The sequence below is a fragment of the Pithys albifrons genome, chromosome 5 (assembly GCF_047495875.1).
Source record: "Pithys albifrons albifrons isolate INPA30051 chromosome 5, PitAlb_v1, whole genome shotgun sequence".
In the NCBI taxonomy this organism is placed as follows: domain Eukaryota; kingdom Metazoa; phylum Chordata; class Aves; order Passeriformes; family Thamnophilidae; genus Pithys; species Pithys albifrons.
The window spans coordinates 27,077,450-27,096,799 of record NC_092462.1 but is presented as its reverse complement, the minus strand read 5'-3'; the positions used below and the strand labels follow the sequence as shown (position 1 = coordinate 27,096,799).

Here is a 19,350-nt window from a genome sequence, read left to right as displayed (position 1 = left end):
TAAACTGAAAAAGATAAGAGAGGACACTACTGGGATAAAAGGAGAGTTACAGAAATATATACAATTGTGCATTTTTAACCAGCCTTTTCAAGAAGACCCAGATAGTAAATTTGAAAAACCAATAAACCCCAGAGCATTCAAGAACTACCCCAACAGCTACATCAGCTAAAGCTGCTGGAGGACTGAACTCATGCTTCAGAAGGGAAGTACAGTCCATTTGAAAAGCAATGCATTTATTTTGGGGAATAACAGAAATATAAGATACCTGTTGCAAAGACTTCTGCCCTCTCAATTCCTTTATCTTCTCTTTGCACATCCTGCAAGAATGCTCCTACAGTGGTCACCACCGGCTTAACAGTGAACTGACAACGTTCACTTCTTGTGGGCAGCGTAAGAGTTATCACAGGAAGACCATGTCTGTAATTAATAGTTACTTCTGCAGAGTGAAAAAAAGAAAACTAAGTGAAAAAGTTGTATTGTAAGTTGTAGTTTAATTTAAAAGCTGTTTTTAAAACACAGGATAAATTAAGGGAAGTTACACAAAACTTTCCAGATTTTTTAAATTAATATAGTCCTCCTGTTTCTGGGATATATATATAAAACCATGCAACTAACATCATCTCACCAGACTCTCAAAAATAAGTATAAAAGCTTGTTGATATTGATGGGAAGAGGGGAAAACCTGCTGGGAAAGCTTACCATCAGATGGCACCAGCGTGCTGTAAGGTGCTCCTTCCCAGCCCCTCCAAGCTCCGGTGTGCCTCCAAAGCCACACCTGCAGAAGGGACACAGGGGAGCTTGCTTTAGAAAGGTTAGGATGCAAGATTTACTTGGTTAATGGCAGTACCCAGCTTGTCACAGTGATCTGCTTTTGTGTGATCTGACATCAGAGGTGTCTGTCTGTAGAAAAAAACCCTCACTTAGCAATTCTGTGTAAGAGATTAAACCACCCTGACAGAAAGCACAATCACTGCCAAAAGTATTAAGATATTGCCCATAGATAAACTTTTTGTCTACTGTGCTTTAACTAACTCAAGGAAATAAAGGAAGTGGAAAGAAAAACAAAATGCAGCGTTTCTGAAGTGTTTCATGCAAATCTTACAATTAAACATCTCCTCCCTCCCTAGAACAGCCACTTGAAAATCTCTATACCGTGGTGCCTGAAGGCAGAAGTGCTCTGCAGCACTTCAGAGCTCACACTGTAACTTCCAACAGTGGGCATGGTTTCAGTGAAATCTTTTACTGCTGACTCATAATCCCAAATAAAATATAAGAGACTGAGATCACTACTCTTTGTTTCGTAATTATATACCACATACCAAAAAGTAGCTGTTGACATTCATGCTGTTAAAAGACAGTAATAACAATACAGCTTGCCCAAGTATGGAAGATTTTTTATGTTTTAAATAGAAATGGCCATTTCAGCTCCAGGTGTAAAGTACGATATATGCAGGTATCCTCCAAAATGCCACAGCAGTGAAAGGAATTCAAAAGGTTTATCTGAAGGCAAGAACACTAAAAAGCAGAAACTGGCCATGCTTCCAGAGCACGTCTGAGGAAAGGCATAAACTTCTTTTTTGTTTCCAGGCTTTATCATTGCCTCTGGGCTCTCTCCCCCAGGCTCACTGCTGGCACGGCCCATAACACTCTGAGGATTTATCTCTCCTCAGACTAGAGAGATACTGCGTTTTAATTCTTGCATGCAAAGAAGGGGAAAAAAAGCATCCAACTATTTATGGGAGAAGTACTCTGAGGCAGGAAAGGCTTCCTAAGTGAGAAATGAGTTCTGGCTTCCTGATAAAAACTCTTCCAGAAAGAGTACTTATCCCTGCACCAGGTAAGATGCTGCTGCAACTAATAGCATCAGAAGCCTCTGGTACCCCACTGAAGAAGACACACAGAGATGTAATAAGTATCCTCTATGCCCTGGGACAGGGATGACAGCAGGGTTTTGAACCTGCACGGTTGCATTCCCAAGTTCCACCCTTTCACACATGTGAGAACACAACACTTCAACAGTCATATAAAAACACAGAAAACAAACTGCTCTGATTAGACCCTTTGTTTAAAGGAGTCAATCCACACTGTGGAATGTGCAACTAGTCTAACACAAAAGTCCTTTGCTGCTACAGCTAATCCCCCCGCACAAGGAGGAAACAAGTTTACTGCAGTGACTCCACACAGCAGCAGACATTACTGCCATAAACTAAGTGTAACAGTCGTAGAAGAAGGGAAATCATATCCCTGACTAAACTCGTTACAAAAATTATGTATGGGCTGGACCAAGGCCTGGGATTTGAAATACGATAGTTGGGGGAAGTGAAAAACAATGTGGAGAGAGATGACAAGCACTGATTCTCCCTATGCTGAGCTTTATAGCTCATCTTTCTGAAGGTCAAAACACTTCAGTCACCAAGATAACATCCTTTGACAAGGCAGGAAAACAAAGCTACAAATGCAAGAGGCCCTGCCCATTCAGTATGCCAAACATTGCTCACCAGTTCACAGGATTTATTTGTAAAGAATCACAAGCTTGACTGTGTAGGAATACATTATTAGGTTAAATAAAAGAATCATCACTAAAGTGAATCTGTGTGTTTCAAAGATGCTAACGTTACCCGAGCTTTTTTTCTGGAACCAAAGGCAGTCAGCAACCTAAACTAACTAGCAAAATACCTTAAACACAAGCACATTAATTCAAAGAAAGGTAGACATTAAGAGTGCTGGAATGCTGAACAGCCACTCACAGCCAGGACACATGTGGTAACTTGTCTGGTTCTTCCGCAGAGCCAGAGACAGGCAATCAGTCCAGCTCACCAGTTCTCACCCCATTCACAAGGGACACCTATATCAACAAAACACTGAGTAACACACAGCCTAGAGTAGGGAGATAACCTTCAACATCCGATCTGCTTTCTCACAAAAGACTCTGAAACACATGGATTAGAACAGCCCATAGTAAAACTCACTGTCTTTGAATATAACAGCAACTGTGTTGTTTCTCCAGAGGGATATAAAAGGGATAATAATATGGAGCTAATGTTTTTACAGTCTCTTGATATGTAACTTTGCAATCAATATCTAAATATCAATCATCCAATGTGCCCCAGGCATGGGGCCCCAGACAGCCTGTATTTGAAGGTTATTTAAGTTTCTTTTGTTGTGAATTTGTGTGTCTACTCTACTTACTGAAAAAAATATGCTTTCAACAATTAATATATATTAAAATATCTAGAGATATTTAATATACTAAGTTAAAAATACTTCTTGAATTAAATTACATTTATAAGATCATTAAGGTAATTCATTCTATTGTTCTTTAGATTTTGACATTATCATTCATGATCCACTGAAAGAATATCTACATACTGGAGCTTTTTTTTCCTATTTTAGATTGACTGTTAATGCAGCCAACCCATTAAAATAAATTGCAAAGAATATATGAAGTATAAGAAAAGCAAAAGCCACAGAGCCATGGAGTTGAACTGATTTTCAAGTAATTAACTCTTTCCATATAAGCTCTAGGTTGATTAATTGGGAAGCAAGAACAGCTGGGTTAACTTTCTCCCCATGTTTACATCTCCAGTTTCAGTGAAGTTATTAAACCATTAACTTGTGCCCTACAGCCAAATCACTGGGCCCCTTTTGAGATGTTTGAAATGACCCCTATCCAACCATTGGAAAAGAAATGTTAGTCAGCAAGCACCACAGCTAAAAGGAACATTTGGACTACAGAACCAAAATGACGAGACTGTACCCACAGCAACATCAGTAAGAGATGGAACAGGAACACATGGCCCAAATTAACCTGCAGCACAACTTTAACTTGGGCACACTGTAAGGAGGACAGCGTACTACTCTTATATGCCAGTACATGCACCTCTTGGCTAATTCATCTAACCACACAAAGGGCTAAAGAAAGCTATTCTATATCTTTCTGCAACTTGAACACACATGTGGCAGGACATCTGGCTAAACCCCATCCAACACAATCACAGTTATGTTCAGGAATTGAGCTCAAGGCTCATGAACAGCATTTAGCTGTGAAACACCCTTTCCCCCTCAGCTGTATTTGCTTCCCAATGCAAAATGCCTGGGATCAGCAGCTGGCCACAGACCACATCTCTTTCTGCAGATCACAGACTATTCTGAGTTGGAAGGGACCCACAAGGAACATTGAGAGTCCAACTCTTAAGTCAATGGCCCACAAAGGGGATTGAACCCATGACCTTGGCATTACTACAACCAAGTTTTAACCAGCTGAGCTAATCTCGTGACTCAGTTCAAGGTATGGACTCTTCTGTGAGTGAAAATTCATGTCAATTTAAGGCACAGTGTTAACTGGGATAAAAATAAACCAACATATCCTGTTTTATACCAACTGGTATTTTAACAGAAAATACATACCCAGTTTAAAGAGGTACTTCCTCTGTTAAGGGTATCCCTGATCTCTTGCAGCAGAGAAGTTGCCACTGTTAAAGTCTGAGTGGAAATTTCAACAATCTGGTTTAAGCACAGCTTTAGGGACTACTGTAGCAGCATAACTGAGCTGGAAAACTAAGCAGCCAGACATGAAGAGTGGGAGAGACTGGAATAGAAATACAGCGTTTTTACTTTTGAGAGTGGCAAATGACTGAACCTACATACACTGTAGTTTCTGGACTCAGCTGTTCCAAACTAGTAATCTCTTTCGATTCTGAGTGACTGCTCCTGCAAACTTAAAATCAAATTTACTTTTGACCACTTATGTGTAAGACGTTGGTATCATTATCAGTACATGAGATGACATGAAAGCCTCTGATATTCAGCACTACATATAGAAATAGTAACCTCATCAGGAACCTTAACTTCTGTTCTGTAAAGACTGTAATGTGGGTGGGAAGAGAAGGAGCAAAAAATAAAAATATTTTTCACATGAAGAAGTGACTTTGAAAAAGGAATTCTACAAAAACATGTCATTAGCACACTTTCTGAGAACTATTACCTTTGACACTTAGTTCATTTTTTTAATTTTGACTTGCCATGCCAAAATGTTGTAGCAAATCTGAACCAAAATGCAGCTAGCCAACAATCACATATTTGAAATTGTTTTCTTTGCTTATATACATCTTGGAAGATATGGCAGTTTTTGTATTTCAACAGCAAAACGACTGTAGCACTCCTTCAACATTTGAGTGCCCATTAATTTGCATTTTTTACTAGAAAGCTGTTTATCCCAACCTAAAAAGAGTCAGCTCAACTTTATCTGCCCTCTTCTTGAAGAGCAATGCAATACTACAATTGAAGTATTATATTCCTCCAGCATGAGATCCTGTCGAGACTGCCTCAAGTCAAACTCAGGAGCAGCCTTTACAAAAAATTATTATCCAGGCTGTTACTGTGAATGCTGTGGTCTCCAATATTCTCATTTCCTTCTCTCCAAGGCAATGATAAGAATCTGACATAGCAAAGCACAATAATAAAATACACTACTCCAGTAAGCAAGGTTTTTTACCCTTAATTACACTGCAGCAAAATACATTCTAATTAAAACATCTTGCAGTTGGCCACATTTCAATAGTAATATAGGGTTACAGTCTTTCCCTCGGCAGAAAACGAAAGCTCAGTTATCTCCTGGAGTCCTTGTCCAATATCTGGTACAGCTCCCTCCACATAGCTGCTGAAGGACCCGGGGAAGGGAACAGAAGGGAGGAAAATCATGGGAGAAACTAGTAGTTGCAGTGTCTAAAAATTAATTTTGAGACCTCTGTTTCAGAGTGGCACTAGATGAGCCAACATCACCAGTATCCATCATTCTCCTCACGTGCTGATCTTGTCCAGTTTGTGAAGGAGAGGGCAAGACAAGTTACCTTTCTGGATGCTGCTAGCTTGTCTGGAGCAGGAGGAAAATGAAGGCAGGTATGTTCAGTGAATGCATGTACTGTAAATAGATATTTATATTTTCAGTACTGACTTCTACATTTTTCTGTCTCCAATAAACACACTTAAGAAGTTCTCTGCATACGAATGATGTTGGCTCCCATCTGATTTTCCAAGGCAAACAAACTGAGATGAATTAATTATGGACTTACAATCTGCAATTTCAGAATAAACTATCTACAAACATTTCTGAATAGCTTAAAATTGAGGGAAAGAAGGAAAATAGCAGGTGCTGTCACAGTCTACTGAGTCTGTAGATCTTGCAAAACGATTACCAAAAATCAATCAGTATTCAGACCAAGTTTACAATAAGTACATATAAGGTATTTCCCTTTTTAAAATGAGTCACAAGGGTAATTTTGGAGATATCTGCAGTTAAATTTCTGTGCTGTTTTTATATGCAATCCCACACGATTAGGAAAATAAGACATAAGGAGCCCTAACAACCGCCTACAATCATCTTACAAGTGCTTCTCTCTAATTAATTTTTCATTTGTCTTCGCTTACATTGAAAGGCTTGTCATTGTTTCTCCACTGATCCTACAACCAATTCAGACCGTCATGAAACAACAGCCTCAATGAAAACAGCAGCTTCAAGGTACATTGCTGAGATTTAGCAACATCTTCTGGAAGCCCAACTTAAATTAAACTCACAAAATCCCTGCAACAGACACATCACTCATTCTGCCACAACATCCTATAGCCATTTCAGCCAGGGAAGATACTTCAGACACGTAGGAGCATTCAGGATTTATTTCTCTTTCCTAGGCCAAAATAATGGTAACAGATTATTTTATTTTATTATTTTATTTATTTTATTATTTTATTTTCCTGGGACACAGCTTTCTTGTCTTGATATGGGCCATGCAGTGAATACCTTCTCCCAGCTGCTCTGCAAGGCACCACAAGAACAGCGCTGCAACAGTTACATTTCAACCCTGCAGCTAATTCGAAAACTGCCAATATGAATTTTAACCCCTTCTTAACCCCTTCTTAAGAAAGTAACCAGCAGGTCTCTTCCAGCAAAGCAGTAATTCCAAAACAAGTATGCACGTTCCCATGATCTGGATGAAGCAAGGGCAATACAGCAGTCCCGTGACTTTTCTTCAAAACTCACTTGCCTTACAGCACTGTTAAAAACCAGTAAAATAAAGGGCCCAAGCAATCAAAATTTTGTTTTCATGTGCCTGTTGTTCTTTGTGCCTTTATCATCCGTGATGATCTTTCATTTCCTGCCTCTACTCAGGTTCCAAGAACCACTGGCACTAGATTTAAGCAGCCAGACACTACCAGTGACCAAAATGACAGCTGTGATAAGAAATGCATCAAGGCAACTGACCACCAATAACCTCTTTTATGAGAGTCCAGCTGCCCAAATCCACCACTGTCAAGGTTTTTGCCAGGGAGACCTTCCCCTAGCCTCCACTGAGCAAGTGTGCATCCTCCACCTAGCTTCTAACTATTCCTTTGTGCTCTCTCACCCAATCCCTGCCCAAACTCTTCCTCCTCATGTGCACACCCCATGTGCACGCAGGTGAAAGAAGACATGCAGCCCCTGCAAGTCACAGATGATTACAGGGAGAGAAAGTCTCTCCTTTTGCATTGTATGTCAACGAGGTCATCTGACTCTCCATCAGGCAGCTGTGGATGCATAAGCTCCAAGGATCTGGAGAAGCAGCAGGAATTGCATCCATATCAGTTTTAAAAGACATAAGAATAGATGCTGAAAAAGCTGACATTTAAAGCAGGCTGAAATTAAGCCTTGTCCTCCTCAATCCAAAAGCATGATTTCAGTAACACTGATCCCTTGCTGCAAAGAAGCAACACCAGAAGTGCTGAAGGAGAAGCATTAACACAGCTGACATCATATGCCTGCAGTGTCTTCTGGGGACTATTCTAAAGGTACAGATAATCCCAGCTTTTCAAAGCAAGAAGAGTTCCAAACAAATGTAAGGACAGACCTAAAACCAAGACAGCTATGCAGACCAAGGGCATTTTTAGGAGCAACACCAAAATTTGTGTCTTATTATCAAACCTTCTTCTTCTCTTCCTACAAAGAGAATCAGCCCTAAATCTCCTCCAAGTCTGAAGCTGTACAATATTTGAAATCTCACATATTCATCTGGTTTCAATAAAGTCTGCTTGTCTGAAAGTTGCTGTTCTTCCCAGTCCACTTTATTTCAGAAGGAAAGGTGGGATTCAACACCTGCAAGGAAGTATGCAAATCAGAGGGCTAAAAATTTGAGCAGGAGGGATTATAGCATGAAGATGTATTTGTGCTTTATCAAGAGCAAGCCCACATTCAAGAGTTGTGCCATCTGTTCCCCAGAACAGTCTAGGTCAAAAGACTAATTTGTCAGCACAGACAGGATTTTTAATTTGTCCCATGGAACAGATATTTGTTCTTGTGCTGTGCCTTTTGGGACAGGCATCCTCATCTGGGAGATGCTGCAGAACTTTAAGGATAACAAGAATGACTTTGCTTTCAAAAATACACTTACAATACATTTCATCAGATAAGAAAATGGCCTTGACGTACCTTTTCCTACAAGAGTCTTAGAAAGAGTTAAAGATGCTCAGACTCATCTTCATGCATACTTTACAGAACAGTTTCAACAAGCTGGCTTTAGCAAGACTATCACATCAACAGCAACACTTTACTTGAGAGGACAACTTTGTTTGAAGTCCCCTATCAAAGGTCTACGTAAATATTTTAAGATTTAAGCAGGAAAACTCAGAACCATCTATTTGTTTTCTTGAAAGAGAACTTTGCTGGGAGAAGTATCTTCAAGAGTATTCCTGATAAAAGAGTAGTCACAGCAGCAATGCCTTGAAAATCCAACCACTCTGGCATGACTCTGACTCATGAGCTGCTGAGAGTGCAAAAGCCCAGTCAGCCCAATGGTTTAGTAAAGGTCCCATGAGCATGTAGGTCCTGGCACTTTATGACTTGTGTCTAAGGATCTATCACTCTCAAATAATTGTGGAGAGAGGTCTCAACATTGCTACCCCCAAATAAACACACCAAAATGCTGTCAAATGTCAAGAAAAATATTTTGTGCTTTATTTTCTATTTTTCTTTTGTAAATCTATGTTCCCCCACTGCTGTTCAAGAAGCTATTTTGATACAAAAACACCAAATGGCTGCAGCTTTGCTGACGCTGCCCACTTCCGTGTTTCAGCTGTCAACATCAGTGTCCTAAGAACATACCTTAACTGAACTAGTGACTCAGTGAACTCAGTTGCAACATTCCTCATCAAATCCATCACAGTAAGATTTTCACCTTCTTCCTGTGAAAGTAAAAGCACAAAGCATACAGACAGACAATGATATTTTGAAATCAACAACCAATACTGACTGTGATACACTGAGCTGTCACCCTTCCCTCCTCAGTCTTGTTCCATACAACATGTCTGCACATTATTCCTTTCTATTAAGCAGGCAAAGCAAATGGAAAAAAAAGATTTTCTGTAGAGGGAATCTGTAGACGTTTCCAGTGAGTTTTTATAAGGTTTATTATCACAAGAAAAACCATTACAGCCAGTAGATCATGATGACAGGCTCTGTGTGCCCTTGCTGGTCCAGCACTTGTGTTCCGATGCGACTGTCATGCCTCCCAGGGGGCAAGTAAGCAAATCTGCAACTTTGCTGCTTGCTTTTCATCCCAAAGCCTTTGAACTCCAACCAATTAAGAGCTGTTCTATTTCCTCTTCCTCTATTAATTCACTCGGATACATATTTGAAAGACTGATGAAACACACAGGACCAGAACATGGACTTTCTAAATGTCAAGGTTTACCAAATGTTTTTAAGAACCCCTTTAATGCTAAAATAAACAAGAATTTCATGCCATGCAGAACAAGCAACCAGTAGCCAAAAGCTGGATTTTTCTCCTCAGGTCTACAGTAACATGAATACAGATGTTCCAGATGTAGTCATCTGGTCTTCCACACAAGCAGATTCTTATAATGCAATGACTACAACACAGAACGTCTTACCCAGCTCTGTAGTTTGGGATACATTTAAATGAAGGTGCCATCAATGACAGCAGAATCTCTAGCCTGCAGCACCAACAGAAGTCTCTTCTATGGTAGCAAGTTTTCTCTAAGCTCCCTCCAGTAAATCCTCTCACCTTGTTAATGAATGAAGTTAAAGACCAGTTTTGTTCTTAGACGTGTTCCTAATTGAGTGGAACCATATCATTCAGAGAAAGCATTACTAAAGGAAAACTCTAGTATAATGTAAATAAATCCACAGAATGCTCTAAATCAGGTTGTTACATTTACAGTCTGTACTCCAGAAAAGCCACAACACTGTCCTAGAAAATGAATGGTCTGTGGTAACTCTATTCACCTCACTCCCAACATGTACCCAAACTCATACAAGAATTTGGCTATGTAAAGTCAAATTTCAAGCAACTTCTAATTACTATGGGTTTGGCACACTCATTGTTAAGGCTTTATTATGCAGAGCAAGCAGTGGAACATATTCTTGCATTCAAAGGAGCTGAAAATTACTTAGCTTGTTATCTTGGAATTTTAACACAGTGGCAGAGCTAAAGGAAGAGGTCGATAGGCTCAGAAACATAAGGGAGAGTGAAAGGGAAATTGACTGGTGGAGTCACACCCTTTCCACTCCTAAGGAAGCCCAGCAGGAGGTGGTGAAGCCCAGTCCCTCCTGCCATCAGGCAGACAGAACAGACCATAGGGATGGAGATGAATGGAAACAGGTGCCTGGTCATAGAGGCAAAAACACCCCCTCTCGACCCCTTTCACCTGCCAGGGTGCCCTTAAAAAACAGGTATATGGCCCTGGACTCGGACAGTCTGTTGGAGGACAGTCAGGAGGAGGATCTATCTACAAGATCTTCTGGTTACCACCAGCCTACCGGACGGGTTACGACTACAGGTAAGAGGAAAAAGAGAAGAGTTGTTGTAATCAGTGACTCCCTTCTGAGGGGAACTGAGGGCCCTATATGTCGGCCAGACCTATCCCACAGGGAAGTTTGCTGCCTTCCTGGGGCCAGGGTGAGGGATATTACCAAAAGACTTCCTAAACTTATCCAACCCTCAGACTATTACCCACTGTTGGTTGTCCAGGTTGGAAGTGATGACATTAATAAAAGGAGTACCAGAGTAATTAAAAAAGATTTCAAGGCACTGACCCAATCTCTTCATAGGACAGGAGCACAGGTAGTAATTGCCTCAGTTCCTGTGCTAGCTGGGATGAATGAGGAGAGGTTTAGGAAAGCCCAGCTTACCAACAGGTGGCTTAGGGGATGGTGTTATCGTCAAAATTTTGGGTTTTTTGATCATGGCGCAAACTCTGTGTTGACCAGTCTCGTCAAAGCAGATGGGCTTCATTTATCTAGGAAGGGCAAAAGAACTGTAGCCCATAAGTTGGCAGGGTTGGTTAGGAGGGCTTTAAACTCGGTTTGAAGGGGGAAGGGACGGCAACTGGGCTCTCCAGAGATAGGCCTAAGGGCATAGAGCCCGAGTTGAGAATGAAATCAATGGCCCAGCTGGAGTGCATGTACACCAATGCACGCAGTCTGGGAAACAAACAAGAGGAGCTGGAACTATGACATAGTTGCTGTCACAGAAACGTGGTGAGATGAATCACATGACTGGAGTGCTGCTATGGGGGGCTACAAGCTCTTCAGAAAAGACAGGCAGGGAAGGAGAGGTGGAGGGGTGGCTTTATATGTTAGAGAGTCTCTTGACTCTGTTGAAGTTGAGGTCAGCAGTGACAAGGTTGAGTGCCTGTGGGCCAGAATCAGGGGCAAGGCCAACAAGGCTGACACCCTTGTGGGTGTCTGTTACAGACCGCCCAACCAGAATGATGAAGGAGATGAATTGTTCTACAAGCAGCTGGTAGATGTCTCAAAATCTCCAGCCCTTGTTCTTGTGGGTGACTTTAACCTGCCAGATATCTGCTGGGAGCTTCATACTGCAGAGAAGAGGCAGTCAAGGAGGTTCCTGGAGTGTATAGAGGACAATTTCCTTCATCAACTGGTAAATGAGCCTACCAGGGGGAAGGCCCTGCTAGACCTACTGTTTACAAACAGAGAGGGGCTGGTAGATGATGTAGTGGTTGGAGGCCGCCTGGGGCATAGTGACCATGAAATAATAGAATTTTCAGTTCTCAGGGATGTAAGGAGAGTCACCATTAAAACCTCTACCTTGGACTTCCGGAGAGCAGATTTTGGCCTATTCAAAAAACTGATTCAGAGCATACCCTGGGAAACAACCCTTAATGGCAAGGGGGTCCAGGAGGACTGGACATGTTTTAAGAGGGAGATTTTGAATGCACAGCAACAGGCTGTCCCAGTGTGCCGAAAGGCCAGCCGGAGGGGAAGACAGCCAGCTTGGTTAAATAGGGAGATTCTGCAAGAAGTCAGGGATAAAACGAAAGTTTACAGACTATGAAAAAAAGGGATGGCTACTTACGAAGAATTTACAGATAGAGCTAGGTCATGCAGGAAAAAATTAGGGAAAGAAAAGTGGAATTTGAAGTAAATTTGGCTATTTCAGTTAAGGATAACAAAAAGTCCTTTTAGAAATACATTAATAACAAAAGGAGGGGCAAGGAAAACCTCCATTCTCTGTTGGACTTGAAGGGAAATATAGTTAAGGAAGATGAGGAGAAGGCTGAGGTACTTAACACCTACTTTGCCTCAGTTTTCACCAGTAAGACAGGTGGCCCTCAAGACAACTGGCCTCTGGAGCTGGTGGACAGGGAGAGGGAGCTGAATACCCCTCCTGTATTCCAGGAGGAAATAGTGACCGACTTACTGAGCCAGCTGGATCCTAACAAGTCTATGGGACCAGATGGGATCCATCCCAGGGTGATGAAGGAGCTGGCAGAAGAGCTTGCCAAACTGCTCTCCATCATCTTCCAACAGTCCTGGCTCTCTGGGGAGGTCCCAGATGATTGGAGGTTGGCCAATGTCACCCCAATCCACAAAAAGGGCTGCAAGCAGGACCCTGGCAACTCCAGGCCTGTCAGCCTGACCTCCGTGCCTGGCAGGGTTATGGAGCAGTTCATCCTGAGTGCAATTACACAGCACCTTCAGGGTGGACAAGGGATAAGACCCAGACAGCATGGGTTTAGGAGGGGCAGGTCCTGTCTGACCAACCTGATCTCTTTCTACGATCAGGTGACCCACCTGGTGGATGAGGGGAAGGCTGTGGATGTGGTCTATCTGGACTTCAGCAAGGCCTTTGATACTGTCTCCCATAATATACTCCTGAAAAAGCTGGTAGCCCATGGCCTGGACAAGTGTACCCTCTCCTGGATTAAGAGCTGGCTGGAGGGTCAGGCCCAGAGAGTGCTGGTGAACGGAGCTGCATCCAGCTGGCGGCCGGTCACCAGTGGTGTTCCCCAGGGGTCTGTATTGGGTCCAGTCCTGTTTAACATCTTTATTGATGATTTAGATGAGGGGATTGAGTCCATCATCAGCAAATTTGCTGATGACACCAAGTTGGGAGAGAGTGTCGACCTGCTGGAAGGCAGGAGGGCTCTGCAGAGGGATCTGGATAGACTTGAGAGATGGGCTGATTCCAATGGGATGAAGTTCAACAAGGCCAAGTGCCGGGTCCTGCACTTTGGCCACAACAACCCCCTGCAACGCTACAGGCTGGGCACAGAGTGGCTGGAGAGCAGCCAGGCAGAAAGGGACCTTGGGGTACTAATTGACAGGAAGCTCAACATGAGCCAACAGTGTGCCCAGGTGGCCAAGAAGGCCAATGGGATCCTGTTCTGTATCAAAAATAGCATGGCCAGCAGGACCAGGGAAGTGATCCTTCCCCTGTACTCTGCATTGGTGAGGCCACACCTTGAGTACTGTGTTCAGTTCTGGGCCCCTCAGTTCAGAAAGGATATTGAGGTGCTGGAGCGGGTCCAGAGAAGAGCTACAAGGCTGGTGAAGGGACTGGAGCACAAGTCCTATGGGGAGAGGCTGAGGGAGCTGGGGTTGTTTAGCCTGGAGAAGAGGAGGCTCAGAGGTGACCTCATCACTGTCTATAACTACCTGAAGAGAAGTTATAGCCAGGTGGGGGCTGGTGTCTTCTCCCAGGCACTCAGCAATAGGACAAAGGGCACAGGCTTAAGCTCTGCCAGGGGAAATTTAAGTTGGATATCAGAAAAAAATTCTTTACAGAGAGAGTAATCAGGCATTGGAATGGGCTGCCCAGAGAGGTGGTGGATTCACCATCCCTAGAGATTTTTAAACACAGATTGGACGTGGCGCTGGGTGCCATGATCTAGTAAATGGACTAGAGTTGGACCAAGGGTTGGACTCGATGATCTTGGAGGTCTTTTCCAACCCAATCGATTCTATGATTCTATGATTCTATCACTGAAAAACTGAAGTTACTCTGTTACATAAACATGTATATGCAAAGAAATTTCCTACCAGGAAAATATTCTGCCATCATATTTTGTATTAAGTATCAGAGAATATCAAGTTTATCTTATTTTGTAAAGCCTTATATATTTGCAGTTTGTGCAGGGAAAAAAAAAGGCTGCAGGAAGCCAACATGGGGCATCCAATTTCTCTTCAAAGCAGCAAAGTAATTCATCTTACTAAAGCAGAAACAATCTTTTGATACACCAATTAAACCATTTACTGGAAAGCTATTAATTGTAAAGTGAAAAAGATATATAAAATAGAGTTCAAAATTACACTTAGTCCTTAAAAGCTACAGATCTTGTTCCTCCCTTGTATTAACTTTGATCTGAAGGAAGCTGTGGAGTACAGGTTGTATCAACAGCTGCAAGAACTCCTTGTTCCAAAGGAGTCTAAAGTTTTTGCAGCACTTTTACCTTCTAAAAAGATTAGCAAGCCAGGTCTCTGCCATGTATCTCACTATCTAGCACTTCTGAATCTCCAAGTGATCTGGTATTTTCCAGATGAAGTTTTTCAGTTCATCATGGGCAACTCAAAGCCTTACTAATTCTGCCAACAGAAGAAGAGGGGAAAACGCCACCATTACCATCCCACTTTGTCAGGACTAATATGTAGACTTTGAGATGATGTGAACTTTTTGTTTGCTTCAGTAGTGTGACTTCCTAGAGGGACAAGACACGCAAATCATACGGCATATCTGTTTACTAAAGTAAGAAATGTCAGTTTTTGAGCTCCCCAGGTTTCGGCACGAGAGTAAAGACGTAACCTCCATAGAAGTAAAGTCAGTGCTCTGATTTATTGTTTACATCACACACACACACATCGCATATTTTCTGAGTCCACGAATAGTACAGGAATATCATTGGTCAATGGCTAGGGCGTGCTACCAGCTGGATTGGTACTTTTCTCAAATCTATGCCCTTCTGTATCAATTTGTTTATCTGCTTCTCCTAACAGCTGCCACATTCCTTCTATTGTTTACTGCTCTTCTTGAAGCAGGCTTAAAGATGCAGGGGCCTCGTTTCCCTCTCCATGGCCTGGGCTGTGCACATAGGCTTCCAATAACACACTATGGCCTGTGTTATTGAAATATTCCTCAACAGTTTACCAAAGTCGGTTTCCACTAAGTTTTAAGATTATTTAATTATACAACTACCAGCCACTCGCAGTCAAAAAGGGTGATCCAACAGCCTACCAGCACCTCTTGTAGGACACAAACCTTCAGTGCATTAGTGATGTTAACTTTAAATTAAATGTGGTTAGAGAGAGGTTACTCAAAACTGACATCTAACATCTGCCTTATGTCTGGGAGCACAGTTGCTGCTCTGCACCACCAAAACAAGAGGGAGGAGCAATGCTGTTCAGGAGCAAGGCTGAGCTGCTCCACCAGTACAAAAAATTTGTATGGAAAATAGTTTTAGAGTATTATTCTGTGCATATGAACAAAACTACCAAAAATCAAACAAAAAATTCTTTCAGCCTATTTACCCATGTGGAAAGACTATCATCTTCCATACTGGTCAGAGCAGCCTGCGGCATCCAGAACATGTACTGGAGCATTGCAAGGAACACCGTGCACAGTCTGTGGTCACTCACAAGCCTAAATGCTGGCAAGGTAGAAGCATTGCAGGCATCACATTCAAAGACATGTGGCCTTCTTGGAACAATCAAGTTATAATAAAGGTTTTGTCAGAAGCATGGAAAAGATGTGCAATCTACAGTGAGAAATGACTGTTCTGTAGGAAAATGGCTTTATAAACTGCTTAATGTATTCTTCATCTTTTATGCCCTTTTCAGTCATTTTTCCTAGTGTCCTTTTGCAAATTCTTCTCAATCTAATCTGCCCTCAGACAAAGATAGCACAGACTGTTCCAGGAGTCTATAACAGGAGTATATCATTCTTATCTCAGTAAAGGTACCAATTTTAACATCCATAAAAGTGAAAGAACCATGCTGATTACACCCTAACTTCCACTAGCCTTTACATGTTATAAGGGATGACAAGGAATCAACTTCAGCAAGCACCTACAGTTTCCTACCACTGACTTCTCCATTAATCAGCAAAGCAACTGGTAAAACATATCATTTAGGTAATCTGTACATCTTACCAATAATTGTATTTTGCTCTAGATGCTCAGGATACTAAAAAATCAGCAGCTAAGAGCTCTTACACAGCTGCCCCAAACATGTGGCATTACTGCATTTGCAGTTAATTTTGTGCTCTCAGTTTACTGGCATCTTATTTATGAATTGAAGACATGTAAACTTTAGTAGGTATTACTAACTGGTATGTTGGTAGCTCTGTTAAGCCTTACTTGTTCCCACCTCTGGTTTGTCAAAATTTAGAATTTGTAACGGATTACTGTACCTTTTACTGTGCCAGAGATACTCCTTGTATAAAAAGGAGAAAGACAGCTTTCAAGTGAATTATAAGGACAACTGACTTCAAGAATAGAAATTAAAGATGAAATGAACAGATGCAACAGCGAAAGGTTTCACACAGCACAAGCCTAACGATTGCTCAAGAATCCCCTGCAATCAGAACACAATGGAGTTTTTTCCTTTCTTATGGCCAAGCTAACCTGCCATCTCATCCTTCCATTACATTATGTGTGATTACCTATCAAAGCCCAGCCTTTGTCAAATGCTGAATAGCTAAATTCCTTTCCTTTCAGTTCTGAAATCCCAAGCTGTCAGCCACAGGCAATTTCCAAGGGAATCAGTAAAATGTCTCTACCATCATAATTAAAAAAAAATCTCACTTTTATTTCATAATTAATGCCCTACAAGTAGGAGCAGAGCATTCACATGTTCGTGAAACAGAGTTAAAAGTTTCTAAGTAAACCATTTACTGCCTTTAAGGGACTTAATGACTCAATTATTTTTCCAAGGAAAGGGAGGCAAAGTCTAAAGCTAAGTGTTATCTCTACAAGATTAAAGCAACAAATCGAAGTAATACTTATCAGCCAGAGCTTCATGTTAACTGCTAAAGGTGAATGTCAGGTCACACTGTAGAGACTCATACTCCTATTCTGCCTAGAGTCAAGATAAGTACCTCAAGCCCTCAGCTATGGGAAAATGATATCGCTGGCACTTCAGCTAGCTATTTCAGATCTAGATATATATGTGTCTGTGTGTGTGTGTATATCTGTATCTATAATCTATATCTATACCTACATCTATATACATCCTTCCTGTCCTTGACTTAAATTAAAAAAGCATGAAAAGAGGAGGATTATGGTTTGTGAGCCCCCCAGCTCATTTCAGAATTCTCTTCTGGTAAGAAACATTAATATCACTTTGGGCTGATCCAACTTGATCTATTTCTGTTTTGCTGCTAAACATTGCTCATGATTTTCCAAAGATCAAAATTTGCATTCCACCCTCACTATCTGGAATCACATCCTGAAGGCCACAGCAAGGAGAAAAACTTGTTTCAGATCCGCTGAAACAAGAGCGAGGCAACCAGGCCAGGGACACACAGGGCTGCCGATCCTCGCCAGCCAGAAAGAAGAGCTGGCTCCCAAGCAAGACTTCCTGAATTTTCAGTAGCTTTCCAACAGTTTGTTCCATGAGGATAAATTAAGCACTATCAAAAGAGGATTCATAAGCAAGTTAAATTCCCAGACTGCTTAGCTCTTGTTTTTACCTAGCTGAACACCTACTTTGACAGTGATGGTAAGCAGTTCTCCCCCCATTCAGCCTCCCTGGTTTCCAACATGGTCTTCCAGTGCCTGCCATGCCTGCAGGAGATCCTCACTTTCTTACCACTTGTGTTACTTCCACAACATATCAAAACATGTAGCTTTTTCTTTGGTATTGGTAAATTGCACATTACACTATTGTCATTAAACTTTCTGTAACTCCTGGACATGTGGCACCCAGCATATTATTTATTCATACCAACCAGGAATACAAACACAGGCATTGAGACCACAATCATGGAGCTCCCAAAGGGCTTTAGTAGCTTGAAAATAATTTTCTGTAAAGGAAGTCTCTTACACTCTTATCAGCATGCTGAACAGCTGTTTATTGGGAGAGATCCATCATGTATCCCAGCACTCACCCAAATCCACCTGACCAAAGTTATCAAAATAGTAACAATTAAGTTGGCAGAAGGAAGAGAATAATATAAACATAAAATTACAAAGATTTCCCTTGCCATCTGTTCTGCTTCTCCAGCACACCGCTGCACTAAGCAAAATAGATTGTCCTCCTCTCTGCCTATGAGATTAAACCCAAACAAAAATCCTCTGGCTAATGAAGTTTCCTTCATTTCATAAAATTAGCAACACAACTGTACTTCCATGCAAAGAGACACTGGAAGATCAGCCAAAAAACATGGATTTAAAATCACAGAACTGCCTGTGCCTAGCCAGAAATGAGTATTCAAAGCATGCAAGTGCACAGAGACATCACTTTTCCTCCTTTCCCAGCCACCCACCATCTGAGACCACAAAACATCAAATCCCCCCCAACAGCATCTCTTAAGATAAATTACTCACTTTTTCCCCTCATTGCACTGTACCTACGCATCATGACCATAGCAGAGGTTCATAAGGAAACCAGACTTGTGTAGGAGAGTTGTCTTGACCTCCTCACCTTTCAGGCTCCTGAACCTGCTAGCTAATTTCAGCTCCATCTTGAGAGATGGTACAAGTCCGCAGGCTACAGAGGTTTTGCATATTAAACAGACTGTAGGCTGGACGAGAGAGATGCAAATTGACAGCCCCGGGGAGGAAAAGGCAATGGCTCACCCATTCCCAAAGAAAGGCACACAGGCAGTCCTTGCATTACCAACTGGAGACCCAATGACACTTTCTACTCCCAGCTCAACATGGCATTTCTCGTGGACAAGGATAAGGATGACCAGGGGAATATTTGTCACATGTCTGCAGAAAAACCATCATGTGAGTCTGTGAGCCATCTAACTATGACAGCTTGTCCTACGCAACCCATAATCACATCACTACAGGCCACCTGAATATATACATCAAGAAAGGTTATTAAGAGATCTTTTA

General features: G+C 41.8%; 1 protein-coding gene across 1 annotated transcript in view; it reads right to left on the bottom strand.

The window, feature by feature from the left end:
- MCUB (mitochondrial calcium uniporter dominant negative subunit beta) overlaps positions 1-19,350 on the bottom strand; it is a 51,509-nt gene that overhangs the window by 8,367 nt on the left and 23,792 nt on the right. Inside the window, exons 2-3 of the mRNA XM_071555987.1 lie at positions 700-775; positions 266-436 (exon numbers count right to left, since the gene is read on the bottom strand). Of these exons, the coding sequence (XP_071412088.1) occupies positions 266-436; positions 700-775 (247 nt within the window). The remainder of the gene's footprint in view (positions 1-265; positions 437-699; positions 776-19,350) is intronic.